This window comes from Pezoporus flaviventris, unplaced genomic scaffold (genome assembly GCF_033815535.1).
Source record: "Pezoporus flaviventris isolate CSIRO_AGI_PZ_B2104156 unplaced genomic scaffold, CSIRO_AGI_Pfla_v1 ptg000031l, whole genome shotgun sequence".
NCBI lineage: Eukaryota > Metazoa > Chordata > Aves > Psittaciformes > Psittacidae > Pezoporus > Pezoporus flaviventris.
The window spans coordinates 68,674,399-68,692,361 of record NW_026892579.1 but is presented as its reverse complement, the minus strand read 5'-3'; the positions used below and the strand labels follow the sequence as shown (position 1 = coordinate 68,692,361).

General features: G+C 44.9%; 1 protein-coding gene across 2 annotated transcripts in view; it reads left to right on the top strand.

Annotated features, from left to right (window-relative positions):
* The window catches only part of XRN2 (5'-3' exoribonuclease 2), a 50,192-nt gene that overhangs the window by 23,876 nt on the left and 8,353 nt on the right, over nt 1–17,963 (top strand). Inside the window, exons 21-28 of one of the 2 annotated variants that reach the window (XM_061461754.1) lie at nt 1,877–1,960; nt 2,885–2,982; nt 3,074–3,153; nt 5,635–5,691; nt 7,747–7,815; nt 7,914–8,048; nt 9,684–9,811; nt 15,957–16,017. In XM_061461754.1, the coding sequence (XP_061317738.1) occupies nt 1,877–1,960; nt 2,885–2,982; nt 3,074–3,153; nt 5,635–5,691; nt 7,747–7,815; nt 7,914–8,048; nt 9,684–9,811; nt 15,957–16,017 (712 nt within the window). Of the gene's footprint in view, nt 1–1,876; nt 1,961–2,884; nt 2,983–3,073; nt 3,154–3,816; nt 4,093–5,634; nt 5,692–7,746; nt 7,816–7,913; nt 8,049–9,683; nt 9,812–15,956; nt 16,018–17,963 lie in introns of those variants that run through there. The other variant, XM_061461755.1, reaches the window with a different exon arrangement.

The following is a 17,963-nucleotide window of genomic DNA, read 5'->3' as shown; positions in this document are numbered from 1 at the left end:
GTTCCTGCTGACACCAGTGGTTCTGTGAACCCCCATGGCAGCTCACCTGTGTTTTGAGATGACCACAGTCAGGCACACAGTATCTGGCTTGGGACAGTGTTCTGTAATCAGAGAGAATATACCCAGGCATTACTAGATGTGTGGCATAGCAGGTTTTCCCTCTGTAACTTGAAGCTCTTTCTTACCCCTGCAGTAATTCTGGCAGCTTTCCTTGGTCCTTTTGTCCAGTTATCAAACCTATAGTCTAAAGCAGTAATGCTTTAAGTAGCTCCCACATGCTTTCAGCAGCCTGTGGCATTACTTTTAATTCACTGGATGCTGAATAGCATTATAAACTTTGTCTGGATTAACATCTGGAATTCTCATGGTTAAGAGGCAGTTGTGAAACAGATATTTTCCAAGCTGGAAGAACAGACTCTCTCAGTTTAAAAGCACCTTATGCTCTTAATGAAATGTTTGAAGAACTTCATTTTAGAGATGTGGTCATGCTTCTGAAAGCTCAGCATTGATCCTTTTGCAGTCTCCTGGGTTATGAACACTTCCTGGTTTGGTGTCATTCCACAACAAGCGTGGTGTGAAGGTGAAAATAAATTGTTTTCCAGGAGAGGTTTATCACTGTTTCCCTTCACAAGTAGTTATGTTCCAGCTGGGGTCTGGTGCTGTCTGAGATAAAGCAGTAGTCAGCCTGTGTGAAGGTTATCCTCATACTTTACAAGCAGGGGTTGGTGAGGCTGGCGGCAGCAGCCTGAAAGCTCTGCTTCTCACTGGGTTACAGGGGGCTAAATATAATTCTGATTCACTTAAAGTTCTGATGTATTTAACATATTATTTATAGTTTGTTCCAAACTGGTTTTGCAAGGAGAGGGTTATTTGCAATTGGGGTAATTACACTTTGACAGTTTAAGTTGCTCCCTTTCCTTCAGCTCTAGGGAAAGAGTATTTGCTTTAATAAAGCCACGTCAAGATCTAACTTCTGAAGCAAAAGTGTTTCGGGCAGACTAAGTTTTAGGTTGGGGATCTTAAGCCTGAGTGTTGCACCTTAGAGTGATGACAGGAGCATGAGATCTGCCTGCTTGATACGTGCCCAGATACGAAGCTATCATGCTTATCAGTTGAGTAGAAAGCCTTTGCTTGTCATCCTGGTCAGGAAAAGTTCCAGGTGTTCATGGTAAGGGAAATAAAATAAAACCTAAAATAATTACTTCAGATTCCATCCAATATTAAGGGTGACAGAAGTGAATTTTTGAGGAATTTTCATACTAAGTTTCTTGGTGCTTTCTTGGATTTTGTTACGGAAGAAAACATATCCTGGAGCATACCAGGGAAGGCAATTCTCCAGCCTCATCCAGTGTGATTGAGTTGGCTCTGAGATGTGCTGTGTAGTGAGGGATTTGTATCCTGAAGGGAGCCTTCATGTTATCTCGGAGTAAAACGAATAGTCCCTGATGGATGGTATCTGCATCACCTCACCGCTAAACTTGGAGTGATTTATTCCATTGTTGTCTCTTAATGAATTAGGATAAAGCAGCATTGAGCTCTGGGAGGGGAGTATCTGTAGCACATGGGACTGTCCTGCTGAGCTCCTCTTGCTCCTGAACGAGGCATGTGTGGCTAGAGGTGGCTGCTTCCTAGTGCCTACTCAGGAAGGGAGGAGGAGGATCGAGGGGTGCTTGGAGACAAACTTCCCTTTCCAGCCTCCACTACCACTGAACTGTTTTTCTCTTAACAAGCTCTGTAAATGTAGGGTTTCTTTCCTGTGGCTGATGCAGCTGTTCTTCCTTAGGGGAAGATGCTATTGGAGCTTTCCATGCTGGTCTTGCTGATCTCTCTTATTTTTTGCTCAAGAACTGTGAGAAAACCCTGCTTTGGTTTTCAGGTGTTGCGTTATTGCCGTTCGTCGATGAGCGACGCCTCAGAGCTGCCCTGGAAGAGGTGTACCCTGACCTCACCCCTGAAGAAAGTGAGAACTGGGACATTCTGTTACAGCTCATTAGGACTGCTGGGTTTCACCCTGAATGAAGTGTGAATTTGGAAGTGTTCAAGGACGGGGCTTGGAGCAAGCTGCTCTAGTGGAAGGTATCCCTGCCCGTGGCAGGGGGTTGGAACTGGATCAGCTTTAAGGCCCTTTCCAACCTGAACTATTCCATGTTTCTATGAGCAAGCTATAGCAGAAGTTTGGATGGATTGAATTGCAGCAGGGTGGAGCCTCTTCTTCATGGATCAGTTAGAACGATCCTGGATGGGTTTGGGTTTGTGGCTTTTATTTTTCTTTTTACTCAAGTAGATCTGCATAAGATTTAGGCTGAAAATTAGATGGAAGCTTAATTGTGTGGGAAGCTTCTACCAGTGTACATGGTCACAGTACTTGTTGGATGAACACGTTGCAATCAAAAGCATAAAGTCTGTTTCCATGGTTAGGGTTGATGGTACCACTTGGTAGGTGTGCTGGCTGTTCTGACCAGCAGGCTGGCTCTGTCCAGTTATGGGATGGGAAGCTTTGTGTTCAGCTTCTGTAGGCAAATACTATGTGTTACTTTCTCCACTGTACAAAAATAATAGCGGGTTCCTGTAAACTGTTTGGGGGTCTTTGGGGTGTTTGGTCTTATTGTACCCAGCCTCTCTGTATCTTCAACATTATCCTAAGTTCAGCATTCCTGCCATTGAGCACAAGATTCCCATTGTTCTACTGTCTGACAACTACTCTTGTGACCGGAGGCATCCTGTTGTGGACAGAGACACACTGAAGGAATGAATGCTCAAAGCTTTCTCCTAAATCGCAGTGAAGCTTTCCCTTAGTGCAGATGTCAGTAGGTGCGCTGGTCTGCTGTGCCCCTTCTCTCCCTCTTTGCTCAGAACTCTTACCCTTTCTCTTCATCCTCTCTAGACAGAAGAAACAGCCTTGGTGGTGATGTTCTCTTTGTTGGAAAACACCATCCGCTTTGTGACTTCATTGTGGAACAGTACAAGACCAAAAACACAGAGGTAGGCTGTGCTTGTCCTGAAGGGATTGTGGAAGTGGTGAGGGTTGGAAGGCTACCAAAGTGCTTCAGCTGAGGAATTATTTCTTCCATAGCCAGTGGACATTCCCCCAGAGCTGTGCCATGGGATCCAGGGCAAGCTTACACTGAATGAAAATGCTGTTCTTCCAGACCAGTGAGTATGGCTTTTGGAACGGGCAGTTTGATGCTAAAGGACATCACCTTCAGTTATCTCTGCACTTAATAAATATCTTTGTGCCCGCAGCAAGAAACCCAAAACTCCTGACAAGGCAACATGTTTAATTCTGAGGGGAAACACGCTTTTCCCACCAGGTTTCATAGTAGTGTGTCTCATCAGCAGCATGTATAAAACCCCAAGCAAGTAAAGCTTCATTCTGTGATCCTGTTCACAGAGCTGGGCTTTGAAAGCAGCATCAGAAATCTTTAAAGTGTTCCGATGTGTATGTTTAATTGCTGATGAATCTGCTTTGTTTGTCATCTGATTTCTATGTATTTAGTAATGTTTTAATAGGTGAACAGGGCCTGTATAATACAAGTAGCAGTGATCAGTGGTCTCGTTCGGTAAGGTCATGGTGTTTTGGCCTCTCTGCTTTGTATGAGTGTTAATTTAATGCAGTCTGATGTAATTTCCAATAGTGCATGCTGTTTAAAAAAACCCAACAATTCTGCTTTTTATATGCTAATCTTAATTGTATTAGAGAAAAATCCAGATAGAGGTGTTAGATATACTTTTCTGGTTTCCATTTAGGCCATAGCACTAAATTCAGAACTGCTGCAGCTACACATACAAAAAATGCTAATACTTTTTGTTTTCTAGATAATGCATTTAGTTTGGGAAGTTATCAGTGCCATCTCTGCCCTGCAGGATACGCATTCATTTATCTAACCTCGCCTAGAGGCACAGGCAGGTGTTCAGTAACTCATTTGCATTAAATGCACAAACACTCTGATTCTGTTGGACAGCAAATGGATCCTAGGTCACACTAATACTCATTTCTCTGTTCCGGGCATGGCTGGCAAGGAATATGAGCAAGTCAGAGCTGGGCTTGGAAGAAATAGCGATGCATGCAGAAGAAAAGGAAGTTACGAATGCTCCATCCCCGGCAGTGTTCAAGCCAGGTTGGATGTGGCTTGGAGCAAGCTGCTGTAGTAGGTGTCCCTGCCCGTGGCAGGGGTTGGAGCTGGAGGAGCTTTAAGGTCCCTTCCAACAAACCTGGCTGGGATTCTATGCAGCTGTATGTCAGCCTATGAAATCTCAGTTAGAAAGGAGACTTTAAGTGCTGTGGAAAAACAGCTGCTAAAATTATTTATATATCTGTATATATGAAATTCTTATTTCAAAGCCTTTTTCTTCCTGGTAAAGCAGGTTTGTGTCTTCCTGCTGTCTGCATGTGTCTGTCTCTCTGGTCTTCTCCTGCCCTCATAGAACCTCTTGACTTGTCACAATCAGACCCTACCAGCACAGGGAGGTTTCCAAGGTTCAGAGTAGGACTGAGGCTTGTAAACAGGCTGCTGGGCCCTGGGAACGGTGTGAACCCAGCATTACACAGTAGAGAATCCACACAGATCAGCTGCAAAAGTAATGGCATTAAGAAATAAGGATTTAGCAATTCCACTGCTTGTTCAGTTGATACGCTGGAGGGAAGGAATGCCATCCAGAGGGACCTCGACACTCCTTCGAGGTGGGCTGATGCCAACCTCATGGAGTTTAACCATGCCAAGTGCAAGGTCCTACACCTGGGTCGGAGCAATCCCAGGCACAGCTACAGGTTGGGCAGAGAAGAGATTCAGAGCAGCCCAAGGAGAAGGACTTGGGGGTGTTGGTTGATGAGAAAATGAACATGAGCCGGCTTCAGTGTGCGCTCGCAGCCCAGAAAGCAACCGTATCCTGGGCTGCATCCAAAGGAGCGTGACCAGCAGGGTGAAGGAGGTGATCCTGCCCCTCTGCTCTGCTCTGGTGAGACCTCACCTGGAGCATTGTGTGCAGTTCTGGGGTCCTCAACATAAAAAGGACATGGAACTGTTGGAACAAGTCCAGAGGAGGCCACGAGGATGATCAGGGGCTGGAGCACCTCCTGTATGAAGACAGGCTGAGGAAGTTGGGGCTGTTCAGCCTGGAGAAGAGAAGCTGCGTGGAGACCTCAGAGCAGCTTCCAGTATCTGAAGGGGGCCTATAGGGATGCTGGGGAGGGACTCTTCATTAGGGACTGTAGTGACAGGACAAGGGGTAACGGGTTAAAACTTAAACAGGGGAAGTTTGGATCTAAGGAGGAAATTCTTTCCTGTGAGGGTGCTGAGGCACTGGAATGGGTTGCCCAGGGAGGTTGTGAATGCTCCATCTCTGGCAGTGTTCAAGGCCAGGTTGGGCGAAGCCTTGGGTGAGATGGTTTAGTGTGAGGTGTCCCTGCCCATGGCAGGGGGGTTGGAACTGGATGATCTTAAGGTCCTTTCCAATCCTAACTATTCTATGGTTCTATAGAAGTATTCAGCAGAAAGGCAAGTTAATTTTGAAACCCCTTTGATGTGTCACAGTCTTAGTTGGCAGAGGAACAGGAGTGGTAGCAACAGAGAATGTGAAGCAAATGGTAAGGAATATGTTACGTGGTGTTTGACAGAGGTTTTTTCTCTTCCCCAGGACAGTTGAGTCTCCTGTTCCAATGCTGCGTGATCTTACCCTGAATTCTGCAGTCAGGTGAGGAAACTCGGGGGTTTAATGCAGGGATGTGCAAAATACAGCAATCAAACTCATTTCATTCAGTGTTTTGTGGTGCTGAATGTGCATCAGAGCCTGTCTCTTCATAAAACTGAGGCTTTTACTTTTAACGATTTCTGGTTTTCTGTGGGGATTGAGGCCAAGGTACTGTGTGGGTGAGCAGAGTGCACAGTGTGTGCCCTGCAGGGATGTCCAGTACTGCTGTTTCCCAGTGCATCAAACCCGTATGCTTCATCCCTTCAGAAATACCTCATCTCTCCTCCTGGTGCTTTTCTGCTCACTCTCTGTTGGGACTTCTGGCTCTTTGGCAAGCAAAGAGCAGCACCTACGGATCTTGATGGGCTGTATCCAGCCTTTTAAATGAGAAAACCCAACCGTTCATGCGAGCAAGCCTCACACAGGATTGGTATTGATCAAAAGCCCTCCATCTCTTGAGTTTTGCCTCTTGGGTTTTGTATCCGCTTTTATTCATAGTAATTCCCAGAGGATCCTTGAGAATACATGCTTCATGCCTTTAAGAAGTAAAGGAGTAACCCTAACTTTGACAGAGTGTGATGTTTGGGAGGGTAATAAGAAACTTCATGCTGAATAAAAACAAGGCAGACTTTCCAAGGGTAAATCTCTTGTGGTCAGAGAAGATTTTAATTACTCTTGCACTTGACAGCAAACTTCTGTGGATTTAGTGTGCTATGTGTCCTTCTCACTCCATTTGGCACAGTGTGACAGGGATGGGAGGCTTGAGCCTAGAAGCTCTCACTTCTTGAGCCATGTTAGGTACTTGAGACACTGAAAATCACTTGTGATCCCTCGGTGCAAGTTTTTCCTTCACGGAGGCATAACTTGATTCAACTAAAACAACTTTCTACAAGCAGTAGGAAATGGTAAGTTGTGGCTTGTCAGGGTGTTGTAGAAAGGATGTCCCGAAATGGGGATTTAGTTACCTTGAATGATGAGTTAAAGGTGGGTTTTGGCTTTCCATCTGCTGCTGTCAGGATGCTTGGATTAGTTTATGCTTCTGTCTGTTTCTCTATTGCAAGGATTTTTCTTCCTGTCTTTAGAGATAGTATGAGCAGTCATGGTTCTGCTCTTCAGATCTTGCAAATTTGGGTGAGTTTTCCAAGGGACCATTATTCTCTTTCCTTCAAGTGTCATTCATTCTCTATGCTGAAACCCAGCTGGAAGAGGAAAGTTATTCTGCTTGGCTCTTTGCTTTTATCTTCTTTGGCATTCCAAGCATCCTTCTACGTCAAATGGTAGATAGTAAGAGAGCAGGGAGCAGGTTGGTGCTGTGTGCATCACACATGTCCCTGGTGGGAGCTACCTGAGACTTTGATATTGGAGATTGGAATTGCTAGGAGCGTGGATGAATTTTCCTAGAGCAAACCCAAGCTGCTGTATAATGCATTGTACCAACAGAAATCAGGCTTTTGGTGCCTTTTTGCTCTATTACTGTTCAGTTTGTCTAATACTAGATAGCTTAAAATGCAGGGTCTGCGAGGTATCACTGAAAATAGGTGTATATCCTGTGAGGGTCACTGAAAATAGGTGTATATCCCTCCATGGGAAATGCATGCAACTGCAAAGCTGCCTTTCAGGAGAAAACCTCCCCATCCCAGGAAATCCCTCTCCTCAGTTTTGTACACTTCACTAGGCTGCATGGAAGCTGATACCTTTCCTCTGTGTCCCGTGGCAGCCTTTGAACTTCAGGTACAATCAGTGCTTCGACTAGAGGATCCGTGCTCAGTGTCCACAGAAGATAATTTCATTACCATGCATAGGACTGTTTTCTGGACCTGAAACTTCCTTTTGGACTGGCTGTTGAGTCAGGGGAGGAAAAAGGCACCCTGGGGAAAAGAATTGAGAGTCCAAAGTAATCCAAGTCCAATATAGTTGGTACATCCACGTGCAATTTTGCCATTTAAGTTGTGGGTTCTTGAATCTTCTGTTGTGTGCATCACTGTTAACTAAGCAGCAGTTACTTTTCCATCTTGATTCGTTGTCAGGTAAACCTAATCCTCAGTTATTTTCTTCCAGCATCTCCTTCAAAGATCCACAGTTTGATGAAAACTTTGTTTTCAAGGCTACAGTGTTACCGGGCGCAAAGTAAGTGTCAGCTGTCGGTTTGCACGTAGTCCCATTTCCATCTCGTAGTCCGAGTGTTTGCTCCGGGAAGTATTTATGGATCTGTTCTTCCTCTTAAGGAAACCAGCTCCAGTTCTGAAGCCAGGAGACTGGGAAAAAACCAACAACGATGGCAGGCCCTGGAGACCGCAGCTGGGCTTCAACCGAGACAGAAAACCAGTGCATCTGGACCCGTCGGCGTTCAGGGCTTTAGGGTAAGGGTGATGGCATGGCTATGGGCTGCCTTGCTGGGGTGGCTGTGCCCCTCGGCTGCTTTTTAAATGAGCAGAAGAGAAGCAAAGGGGGTGGGGATGGACTGTTGAAGGTTAGCTGCTGGTGTGCCATGTTGGAAACTTTGGCATGTGATAATTCAATATTGATGAAACCCGTGTATCACAGTGATGTGCTAATGCCTTGCATTCTTCTTGGTTTGGGGTTTGAGGGTTTTTTCCCCTAGCTTTCCTAGGGGCTCTTTCAAATTTGTTTTCTGGATACTGGCTTGAAGTACAGAAGGTACAATGAGAATATTGCTCACAAGTGATGATTAAGACTGTTATGAAGACAGGCATGTCTTTTATGCTTTTAAAAATGAAGTTTTAAAAACTCTTGTTCCAAGCACACATTGCACCACACAATCCACTTCTCAAAGCATTTCCACAGTCAGTTCTTACTAGTTCTCAAAAAATCCAAGTAACTTTCTCCAGTGCTGCAGTGTGGTATGAGAGTGCTTCTGAGTGCAGGATGAGAGAGTGAGCTGGGGTTATGTATTACACATAAAATTGTTTTCCTTACTGGGCAGTGCAAAGAGACATGTTTATACAGCCAGAAAACAGAGTGTTTTAAAGGAGAATATTATACAAGCAAATGAAATTAATCTGTGAGTAACTGAATATGAGTGTCTCTTTAGGAAGAGAAAATACCGTCTTCATCTTAGGGCTTCAGAGGAGCTTGAAGAAGAAAAAGCAGCACCCTTTTCTCCATCTGTGTACTGGAAAGTGTAATTGTTCCAGTGCTGCACTCGTGAACCATCTTCATAGAATCATGGAATGTTTTGGGTTGAAGGGACGTTAAAGCTCCTCCAGCTCCAACCCCTGCCACGGGCAGGGACCCCTTCCACTGGAGCAGCTTGCTCCAAGCCCCTGTGTCCAACCTGGCCTTGAACACTGCCAGGGATGGGGCAGCCACAGCTTCTCTGGGCACCCTGTGCCAGCGCCTCGGCACCCTCACAGGGAAGAGCTTCTGCCTAAGAGCTCATCTCAGTCTCCCCTCGGGCAGGTTCAAGCCATTCCCCTTGGCCTGTCCCTACAGGCCCTTGTCCCAAGCCCCTCTCCAGGTTTCTTTTCTTCTGTTCTTCCATGTCATAGTTACAGAAATAACTATGTTATAACTGTGTAGCTGGTCACATGTGACGTCCCATTGAATTGCTATCCAGGTGACAGACACCACAAGCATCAAAGTCTACACGTGAATGTAGTTCTGCACAGGAAGAACAGCAGAGGCCTGGCAGACATGGACACACCAGCATTTGCAGGTCCCACATCTCCCAACCCTCACTTCTCAGGATATGTGGCAGCAGTTGTTTTGCTGATCTCTCACACAGTTTGCAGGAAATATGTGTATTTCTGCTCTCTGGGGCTGGCTGTAGAAACTCCAGCACAGAGCATGTGCTTCCTTTGTGGTGTGCCTGGGACCCTCGTGTGTACGCGAGTCACTGCGCCGTGCTTGTGCACATCTCCACTGGCACACTGGAGAGAGCTGGGGGGTTCCATGGGCTGGGGAGCAGCTGTGCTGGAGCACGGCATTCATAAATCATCCTGTTCTTTTTCCTCTCTGTTTCTTACCCGTAATAGCCATACGATGCCAAGGGAGAGAGTGATGCCAGGAATGTATGCCAACGCGGTACCTCTTGGAGCTTATGGGAGCCCCTACGCCAGACCGCTTTTGAGCGGGCAGCAGCAGATTCCGAAGCTGTTGTCAAGTAAGTGGGTTCTGCTTCCTACAGCTCACAGGTTGGAAAACACTGCACCTTCATTTTGGTCTGTTGCACTATTACAAATAAAAAGTGGAGTCAAGCGTCTGTCTTCACCAGCCATGTGTTGCTCTTCCTTTATGGAATTGCTGTGGTGAGATGGACTAAAATGTAATTATGTGCCTGGAAATGGGATCTCATTTTGAATACTGGGCCCAGTATTCAAATGCAATAGGAAAAATAGCCCATTGTCTGCCAAGGGTTCCCAGTTATCTGAATGTATTCTGTATGTGGCTGAATCTCAGTATCACGACCATCAGCTTAGTAAAAGCTTGGTCTTTGTTTCTGAAGAGAATAAGAGGAGGATGCTGGCCATAGAAAATAATAGAAAAGGCCAAGGCATAGTGGCAGATGAGAAGAGATTGTAGGACTGACAGGAGCTGTGGTTGGTGCTGAGATGCCAAACAGCCGGAATAGCTAATTCATAGTCCTGTACTGGCTTCTCCTGCCTGTGGTAGGTGTTGCAGCTCCTGGCAAAGAGGTGATAGGAGGCAGTCTTACCTGGGGTGCCACTGCTCCTGACTTGATGAGCAAATGGCTCACTGGAAGTGGTAAGATAAATCCTACCTAATCATAACCTAATGTGAAGAAAGAATTGCTTGTGCAAAGGGCACTAGTTAAGGGTCCCATCTCCTTGTGATCAGGAGCTGTGTTTCTGTAGTGGTGGCTTGAAACAGGAGGAGACTTGGCTAAACTGCCTAAAAAGCGCTTTAAAGTAAGACCTTCTCACTGTTCATCTGGATTCTTGCAATATTAAATTATGCATGTGTTTGAAGTTTAAACAGCAGACACAGGTAAGGTTTGAACGCCAATGTGTTGTCACATATAGAAGACCAGATTCCTGCATAGTGAATCTCTCAGCCTTTTTATACTTAGATTTTTGCTGCATATGAAACAGTGAATAAATAATATCAGTGGCCACTCTGAATTAAATGTATTGTTCAGTCCCAAGGTAGATAAAGGGTAGTTGAGTAGTGGGCGCAGAAGCTTTCTTGTGTGAGGAATCAGGTTGGTTTAAGTGGAGGCACGGATTGGATATGAGACCCTGGAGCTATTAACTTGCGCTAAAGGAAAACAAGTTAAACAAGAAATGTGTTCTAAAGAGAAAAGTGTGGGGAACGGGGAGGCAGAACTACCAGACAGGCATCGCAGTTCTGTATTGATCTCCAAAAAGAGAGAGCCTGTGTGGTTTGGAAGAGAGGGGAAGCATTCATGAGCCCTTCAGTCCCTGTACTGCTGTTCATGTCTTCTGAAGCTCCAGTCTTATTATGAAGTCTGCTTATTTCAGAGCAGTTGTCTCTGCTTTATGTGCCTAATCTTGCCTATTAGGTACTTACAAAGCTCTCATCCTCATGACACATGAGCAGCTTGTGTTGTGTAGGAAGCACTTCACATGCAGATATGTCCCAATGCCATCATTCTGTCAAACTGAGGAGGCTCAAATCTGCTGCTGGAGGTGAAAGCCCAATGCATCTGTTGCTCTCAGAAAAAGTGCCTGGTGACTTTGTAACACGTCCCTTCCTCCTTCCTCCCTTTATCTCCTACCCTTTCTCACCCTCGAACTGCCTCAGGCTTCTGCCGTTGCTGTTCTGCAGTTGTGCCTGGCAAACCTGAAAGCAAGGCTTCCCCTCTCCTCCTTGTGCTGTTTTCCTTAATGCTGCTTTTCCCAGGAGGCAGATGTTGATCTTGTGCCTTTCTGCTCCTGCAGTAAAAGGAGGTGCCAAGTCAACCTGCTGGTCCCTCCAGCCACAGTCATCCTGCAAAGGCTTTCCACAAAGCAGGGGTTGTGTTCCTGCCATTGCTCTCCAGGGCCCTTCATCCCAGAGTTGGAAGCTGGTTCCTGGCACTCTGTATTTGCATGGGGGACCACAGTGCAGCATGCTGGAAATGTAATTCTTTGTCAGTTAATTTTGTTGTTTCTCCTCCTCTTCTGCCAACCAGGCTGTCCCAGCAGGCTGGTCTTAAGCTCTAATGAATTTCTGATTTAAACTGACTTCACCATGAAGTCTGTACAAGTAATTACAGCAACAGCTGACTTGGTATTTGGAGACCATCTTTCAGTGCCTCATTATTTAACAGAGGCATGAGGACAGTTGATGTCCCAGTCAGTGGGATGGGTGCAGGTTAAAGGGTGTGAGGGGTGTGCTTGCTCCCTAGAAAGAGCTCCAGAAATGCATCCTGCTGCCTGGGCAGTGGGTCGGGACCCAGCCCAAGCCACCCAGGACTACCAGTGCCAAGTGAACCACAGGTGTCTTAACTCCTCTTCTACAGTATAGAGTCAGACTTGTTTAAGCCCTTAATAGAAGAATACCTCCAAGGGTTGTAGCTCAAAATTTCTCCTGAAACCAGTCTTTCAGATGTTCACTGAAGGGTGCTTTTTAATGGGACCATACATTATGGATTGTGTGGGTTGAGAGTCAAGCAAACCTGTGGAGATGAGAAAGTGCCAGCAGCTCTCTGAACCTCACTGCAGAAGGAGGCAGGAGTTGAACAGAACGGTCTGCATGGACAGTGCTAGCTCCAATGGAAATGTGTGGTCAGAGTTGAGCACATGGCCCAGTTTCACCCAGTGTTCTGTCTAGGAGTACCAAAAGGCTTTCCTAGATCTGACAGCACAGCTCTCTTGCCTTTTGCAGTCACCCCTTCAGTTCAAGCAGAAATGTCTCTGTCAAAGCACAGATACCTTCAACTGGAAAATCAAAGTAGGATTGGGAAGGCATATACTGAGTTTTCTTCATGGGGCAGGTTATCTCTAGTGTCAGTCACACTCATCAGAGAGAATGGTTTGGGTTGGAAAGGACCTAAAGATCATCCAGTTCCAACCCCCCTGCCATGGGCAGGAACTCCTCACACTAAACCATGTCACCCAAGGCCAACCTGGCCTTGAACACTTCCAGGGATGGAGCATATAACTGTGAGAGAAGAGCTATATTGTTGTGGCATGACTGAATTGGGAAGCACCTGGAACCTCCACATTCCTCCAAACTAGAGCTGATGTGGTCAAAATTCTCGCATTTTGCAGCCTTGATACAGAGCAGCTTTTTCTGTGTTATGTTTTTATACATATGCTGAAGTAAAATTAGCCTCTTGAAGGGCAATGCGGTCAGGCGTAGTGCCATCTCTTCCTCAAGAGCCTGCTGTGGGTGTTCCTTACTGGTGTGCTCTGATTTGACTTGGATGTGCCAATTTTCAGCTGATGAATAATTGTCTGTGCTGATAAGTTGGGCAGTCAAGTGCAGTGTGGCAGTCCCTGTGAATGGCAGATTTCGTCCCTGCAGCACAGGATATCTGATTTCTGACTTTCATCTCAGTTAGTAAACTTGTCAATTAGCAGCATTTGAAAAGTGATTTTGATTAGTGCAATCAGTAAACACAGAATCTCCTCTTTGATTGCCACGCTGATGAGATAAATTGTTCCTTGAGGAGCTGCTGGAGAAGGCAGTTTGTTTGGCCTTATAGCTCTAGGAAATGCCTCGGTCGTGAGGACAAGAGAAAAGATTCATTGTCATTTCTGCTCCCATTTTGTACCCTTTTGAAGTGCAATTCCTGCTCCAAGCTTTTTCCCTCAGAGATTGCTCTCCATCAGAGACGTACAGATAATAGCATTGAGGTGGCTTTAAATGTTTTTATGATGACTTTATTAAACTCTTTGTTAAACTGTTCCCTGGAGCTGCCAAATGCGTGGTTACAGCAGGAGAGCTGAGGCCTTGCTCGTTCCAGTGGAAATAAAGTGGTTAAATAAGACACACGGTTTTAACCAGCCCTTAAGTAGGGTCTGTATGAACGGGAAATCCTATACCAGGGCAAGCCCAGCATCATCTCACTGGGTTTCACTAGAGCACCATTTGACCCTGGAAGTGGAACAGAAAACGTATTAATAATCTCAATTAAAATGTGGAGATTTGACCAGGGAAGGCTGGGGGGGAGCAACTGTATTAGTCTGTGATTGCCCTGATGCCTGGGGGCTTTTTCTGGCTCAGGAGTGGGAGGATGGGGGAGATGTGGCTGTTACTTACCCTGGAATACAGGGTTGTTGTCTGGCAGTTTGTGTCTCCAGCAAGAAAAAGGAGAGCTGAGCCAGGCCCAGAAGAGCTGCAGGTCTGGTTGTGGTGATGGAGCCAAACCCAAGCCCCCATCCTGAGGGTACAGGTGAAGAATTGCAGGTGGTAGGAGTAGTAATAAAGCACAGGATATCTGTGCAGGTAATAGATAAATAAATGCAGGTGCATTTATCCATGCAGCAGATGGAGGGGGTGCATCTGAAGACATTCTTAGTAGGACTCAGTTCTTCTGTATTACATGTATTTCTGCAGTGCTGGTGTCTGAGACTTAAAAATTACTAGAAATAAAGTAATCTAAGGATATTTTCTGATTGAAAAAAGTGACACGCTTGGGCTTAACCAAATGTTTTAATTAATTATTTTAATATTTATTCTTTATACTTTATTTTAAGCTTTAGTTTAATCTTGTGTCTGAATTACTTTTTCCCCCCCCAGAGCGGTTCAGTACAGTGTTAGGGGCCGGGGGCTTTCTCCTGTTGCACTCCTCTTGTATTCAAAAGCAAACAGCATCCCTAAAGCATCGTGTCAGTACAGCTTGTTCATGCATGTAAAAGTCCTCACAGCTCACAGGCTGGTCAGTATAAAAGTGCCACACACCCATCTGTAGTCCTTGCAGTGCTTTAGACTGGTTTGGTTGTAATGTGTAGGAAATAACTGATTATACCTGATTACAAGCATCAGTTGGTAACTATATGTGTATATGCACATATATATATATATATACACACAAAGAGGTATATGCTAAGAGAGGTGTATCTGTTGGTTGCTGTGTGTATATACATATAATGTTTAATAAACAGGTAAAATCCCTCTGGACTCAGTCCATTGCTGGGCTGGATTAGCTCTGCTCAAGTGCTGCTGTGAGAGGTTTCTGCCCAGGTCAGGCCATTGCAGCCTGCAGACAATCCAGCCGGAGTCAGGAGAGAGGCACAGCTTTTCCCTCTGGGGCTTTTATTCCCCCTTTTCTCCCAAATCACTGCAGAGCTTTAGTGACTGGGGTATTGGCAGCTGAACAGGGCGTTACTGTCCCACCGCAGCGTGTCCATTAGCCAGCTTCTGGAGCCAGCTGTTGAAATTAGGTCACGCTTAAACACCATTGAAAACAATCAAAGGTGTCACTGAAACGGAGGCTTTTGATTGACAGCTGCTCTGAGTGCTGGGGCTGAGCGGGAGCTATTGATGGGCTGTGTCTTTTATCCTGTTTACGGAGCAGTTTGTTTAGAGGAACAACAAGTGTTTAATTGCGTGTCCTGTTACAGCAGTGTTGTTATGGCCGTGTCTTTGTGAAGAGTCACTTTGGGCACAAGAAACAATTGAGAAGTGGGTGGTCTTTTTCTCTGCAGTTTCTTCCAACTGCAGGGTTAGGTCTCTGGCCAAGATTTTACCCCCAAGGGTTTATTTCGGTCTGATTACATTCTCCAAGGGATCAGTAACAGATTTTTATTATGACATTATCATTGTTTAGCTTAACTTGTAAGCATTTGTTACTATCTTTAAATACATCCTAAATCTGTGTATGTATTTAAATGTGGATAAAGTGGAACTGTTCATTTTTACATACTCTGGTCACTCTTTTACTTTGCTTTATAGCAAAGCTTAGCCTAATCATATATTGAGTATTACGTATTTGTTGCTCACAAGCACGGTGTGCTGTGATGATGTGTGTCTATGGGGCTGTATTTTCTCATATAGTGGAGTGATGACTGTACCGATAAAAAATGTAAGTATCAAGTGAAGTCTTCACTTGTTATAGTAACAGGGATGGGTTTTCATTGTCAGCCTTCAAGAGAAGGTACCTGTGGGAGGAACAAGCATTAGCCAATGCCAGTTCTAGCAGTTAAAATTCATTCCTCTATTAGCATTAAGCTTACTGGCCGTACCCAAAGAATAAGTTGCCTTTTATTAATAAATACAAAGCTTGCCACTTGTGCACACAAGGGCACAAGTTCTCAGCCACATGTAAGAGCAAGCGGAACGCTGTTCTTTAAGTGTACTCACTCTGGTTTCTTTCAACACCTTGTTTTACCCTCTAGATCTTAGACCCCAGGAGGCTTGGCGAGGTCCTACGCCCCTGTTCCAGCAGACACCACAAAGGTAAGGCAGGAGGGATGGATGCTGTGTAAAATGCAGCCAGGAGAATGTCCATGGTTCCACCAGGGTTTTTTCCCATCTTTGTTTTGAACTTTGTTGTTTAATTTGTTACAATGCTGCTGTACAGCAGGTTTTATTTTAGTTAATGAATGTCCATGGTTTATTTCTGTTTTGTGACTGCACTGTGTGCTGTTCATCCTTTAAAAGGCTCGAGTACTTTGTATGGCAAAAAAAGAAGGCAGAAACACTTTCCATTAAAACTCAGACTTCAAAATTAACTTTACTGTTGGTGCTTTGGTACCGTTCTTGGTTCTTTGGCCTTTATCTTATTGAAGCTTTTGAGATACTATGAAATTGAACACAGAGAGCTTAAAACTGCATTAGATTTTGGACAGGCTAAACAAATTTCTTTTTAGGAGGGCTGTGGAGCTTAATGAGGCATAACTAATGGTGTTCCACTTTTATCATTTCTGTGCCGCAGCCGCAGCATTAGTACAGACGAGCCATTGATTCTTGCTACAAACCTCTTGAAGTCCTAATCAGCTTCTTTGGTACAAGTTTTTCAGGCCTGACAAGCCTATTGTAGGGCAGTGTCACTGTAGGTCAGTAGTTATTAGTTGCCACTGAAAACAGTTTCTTTAACTACTTAAGACTGAACTGAATTAAATGCAGAAGGGACTCAGGGAAGGATTATGGAATCTGCAGCCCAATAAGTGCCATCGAATAGAAGGAATGTGACATGGTTTGATAATAAGGGATGTTTTACATGCGTTCCTTCATTGATAGGTTGTATGTCCTTAAGTCAGATGGACTTTATAAACTCCAGAGTACCTGTGGAAGCTATGAATAATGATATTTATTTATGTTTGTGGCGGAATGAGAGGGAATGTGAAATCTTTGAAGTTTCACAACTCTTTTTTTTTTTCCATGGGTTTATTTGCAAGTATTAACCATAGAAAATATGAGCTTTGGGAGAATTTATTGAGCTCTCCACAATCACACTTTCCATGGCAACCATTTTGATCCCTATTGAAACACGTCTGGCTCCCTTCCCCTGTGCCACATCAATGTGGACTATTGCATTATAAATGACTCGCGCATTACAAACTTTAATGTTACTTTGTCCATGGGAATTGCTATTCCCATACCTTAATTAAATCCAATTTGCAGAGTATTGTGATGTGAAGTACTGCTGCAGGTCTGTAACTTGCCATTACTTTAACAGGGCTGTGCTGCTGTCATGTAACAGGCTGTTTGGTTTTGCAGGGTGGAAGAGGTTCTCAATTCACATATAAAGAACTTATGGCTGCCAGAAATTGTGTGTTTCTCACTCAAAACACACGTTTTTATTACAATTGCAGTAATTGACTGTCCCTGTCATCTGAATCCTATCATAAAGTTACTGTTCTTGGCTTGTGGGGATACTTTCAGAGGTGACCACGCACCGCCCAAGTCCTTTGGAGCAGTTTTGCAGACAGTGTTTGCCTCCTTGTAGTGCTGTGGTACTGACCTTGATGTTCAGCTCCCAAACCTGAGGAGGAAACTGGTGTCCCCTGAGGTGACTTTAAACTGAAGATGTGTCATCATCACCCAGAAAGCATGCCTTGGAGAAGCTTGGAGAAAGCTGTGCTAGCTTTCGGTGACAGCAGCAGAACTCCCTGTTTGTGCTTTGTTACACCCGCGGTAGTTTATGAGAACCACAAAGTTGCCAGTTTTGGTGCTGGGGATGGGTAATTTTGCCACATTCTTGGAAACATGTTTGATTTCGGAAACAAGCGTAACTCACTCAGCATCAGCCCTAAGCATCTATTTGATTTGAGCTTCAAATCAAACATGCTTAGGGCTGATGTTGAGTTAGTTGCCATACAGAGACAAGCACAGAGACTTAAGCATATGTTTAAAGACAGACAGTCTTGGTGCAGGGGAAACGGCTGAACCTGTTGAACCAA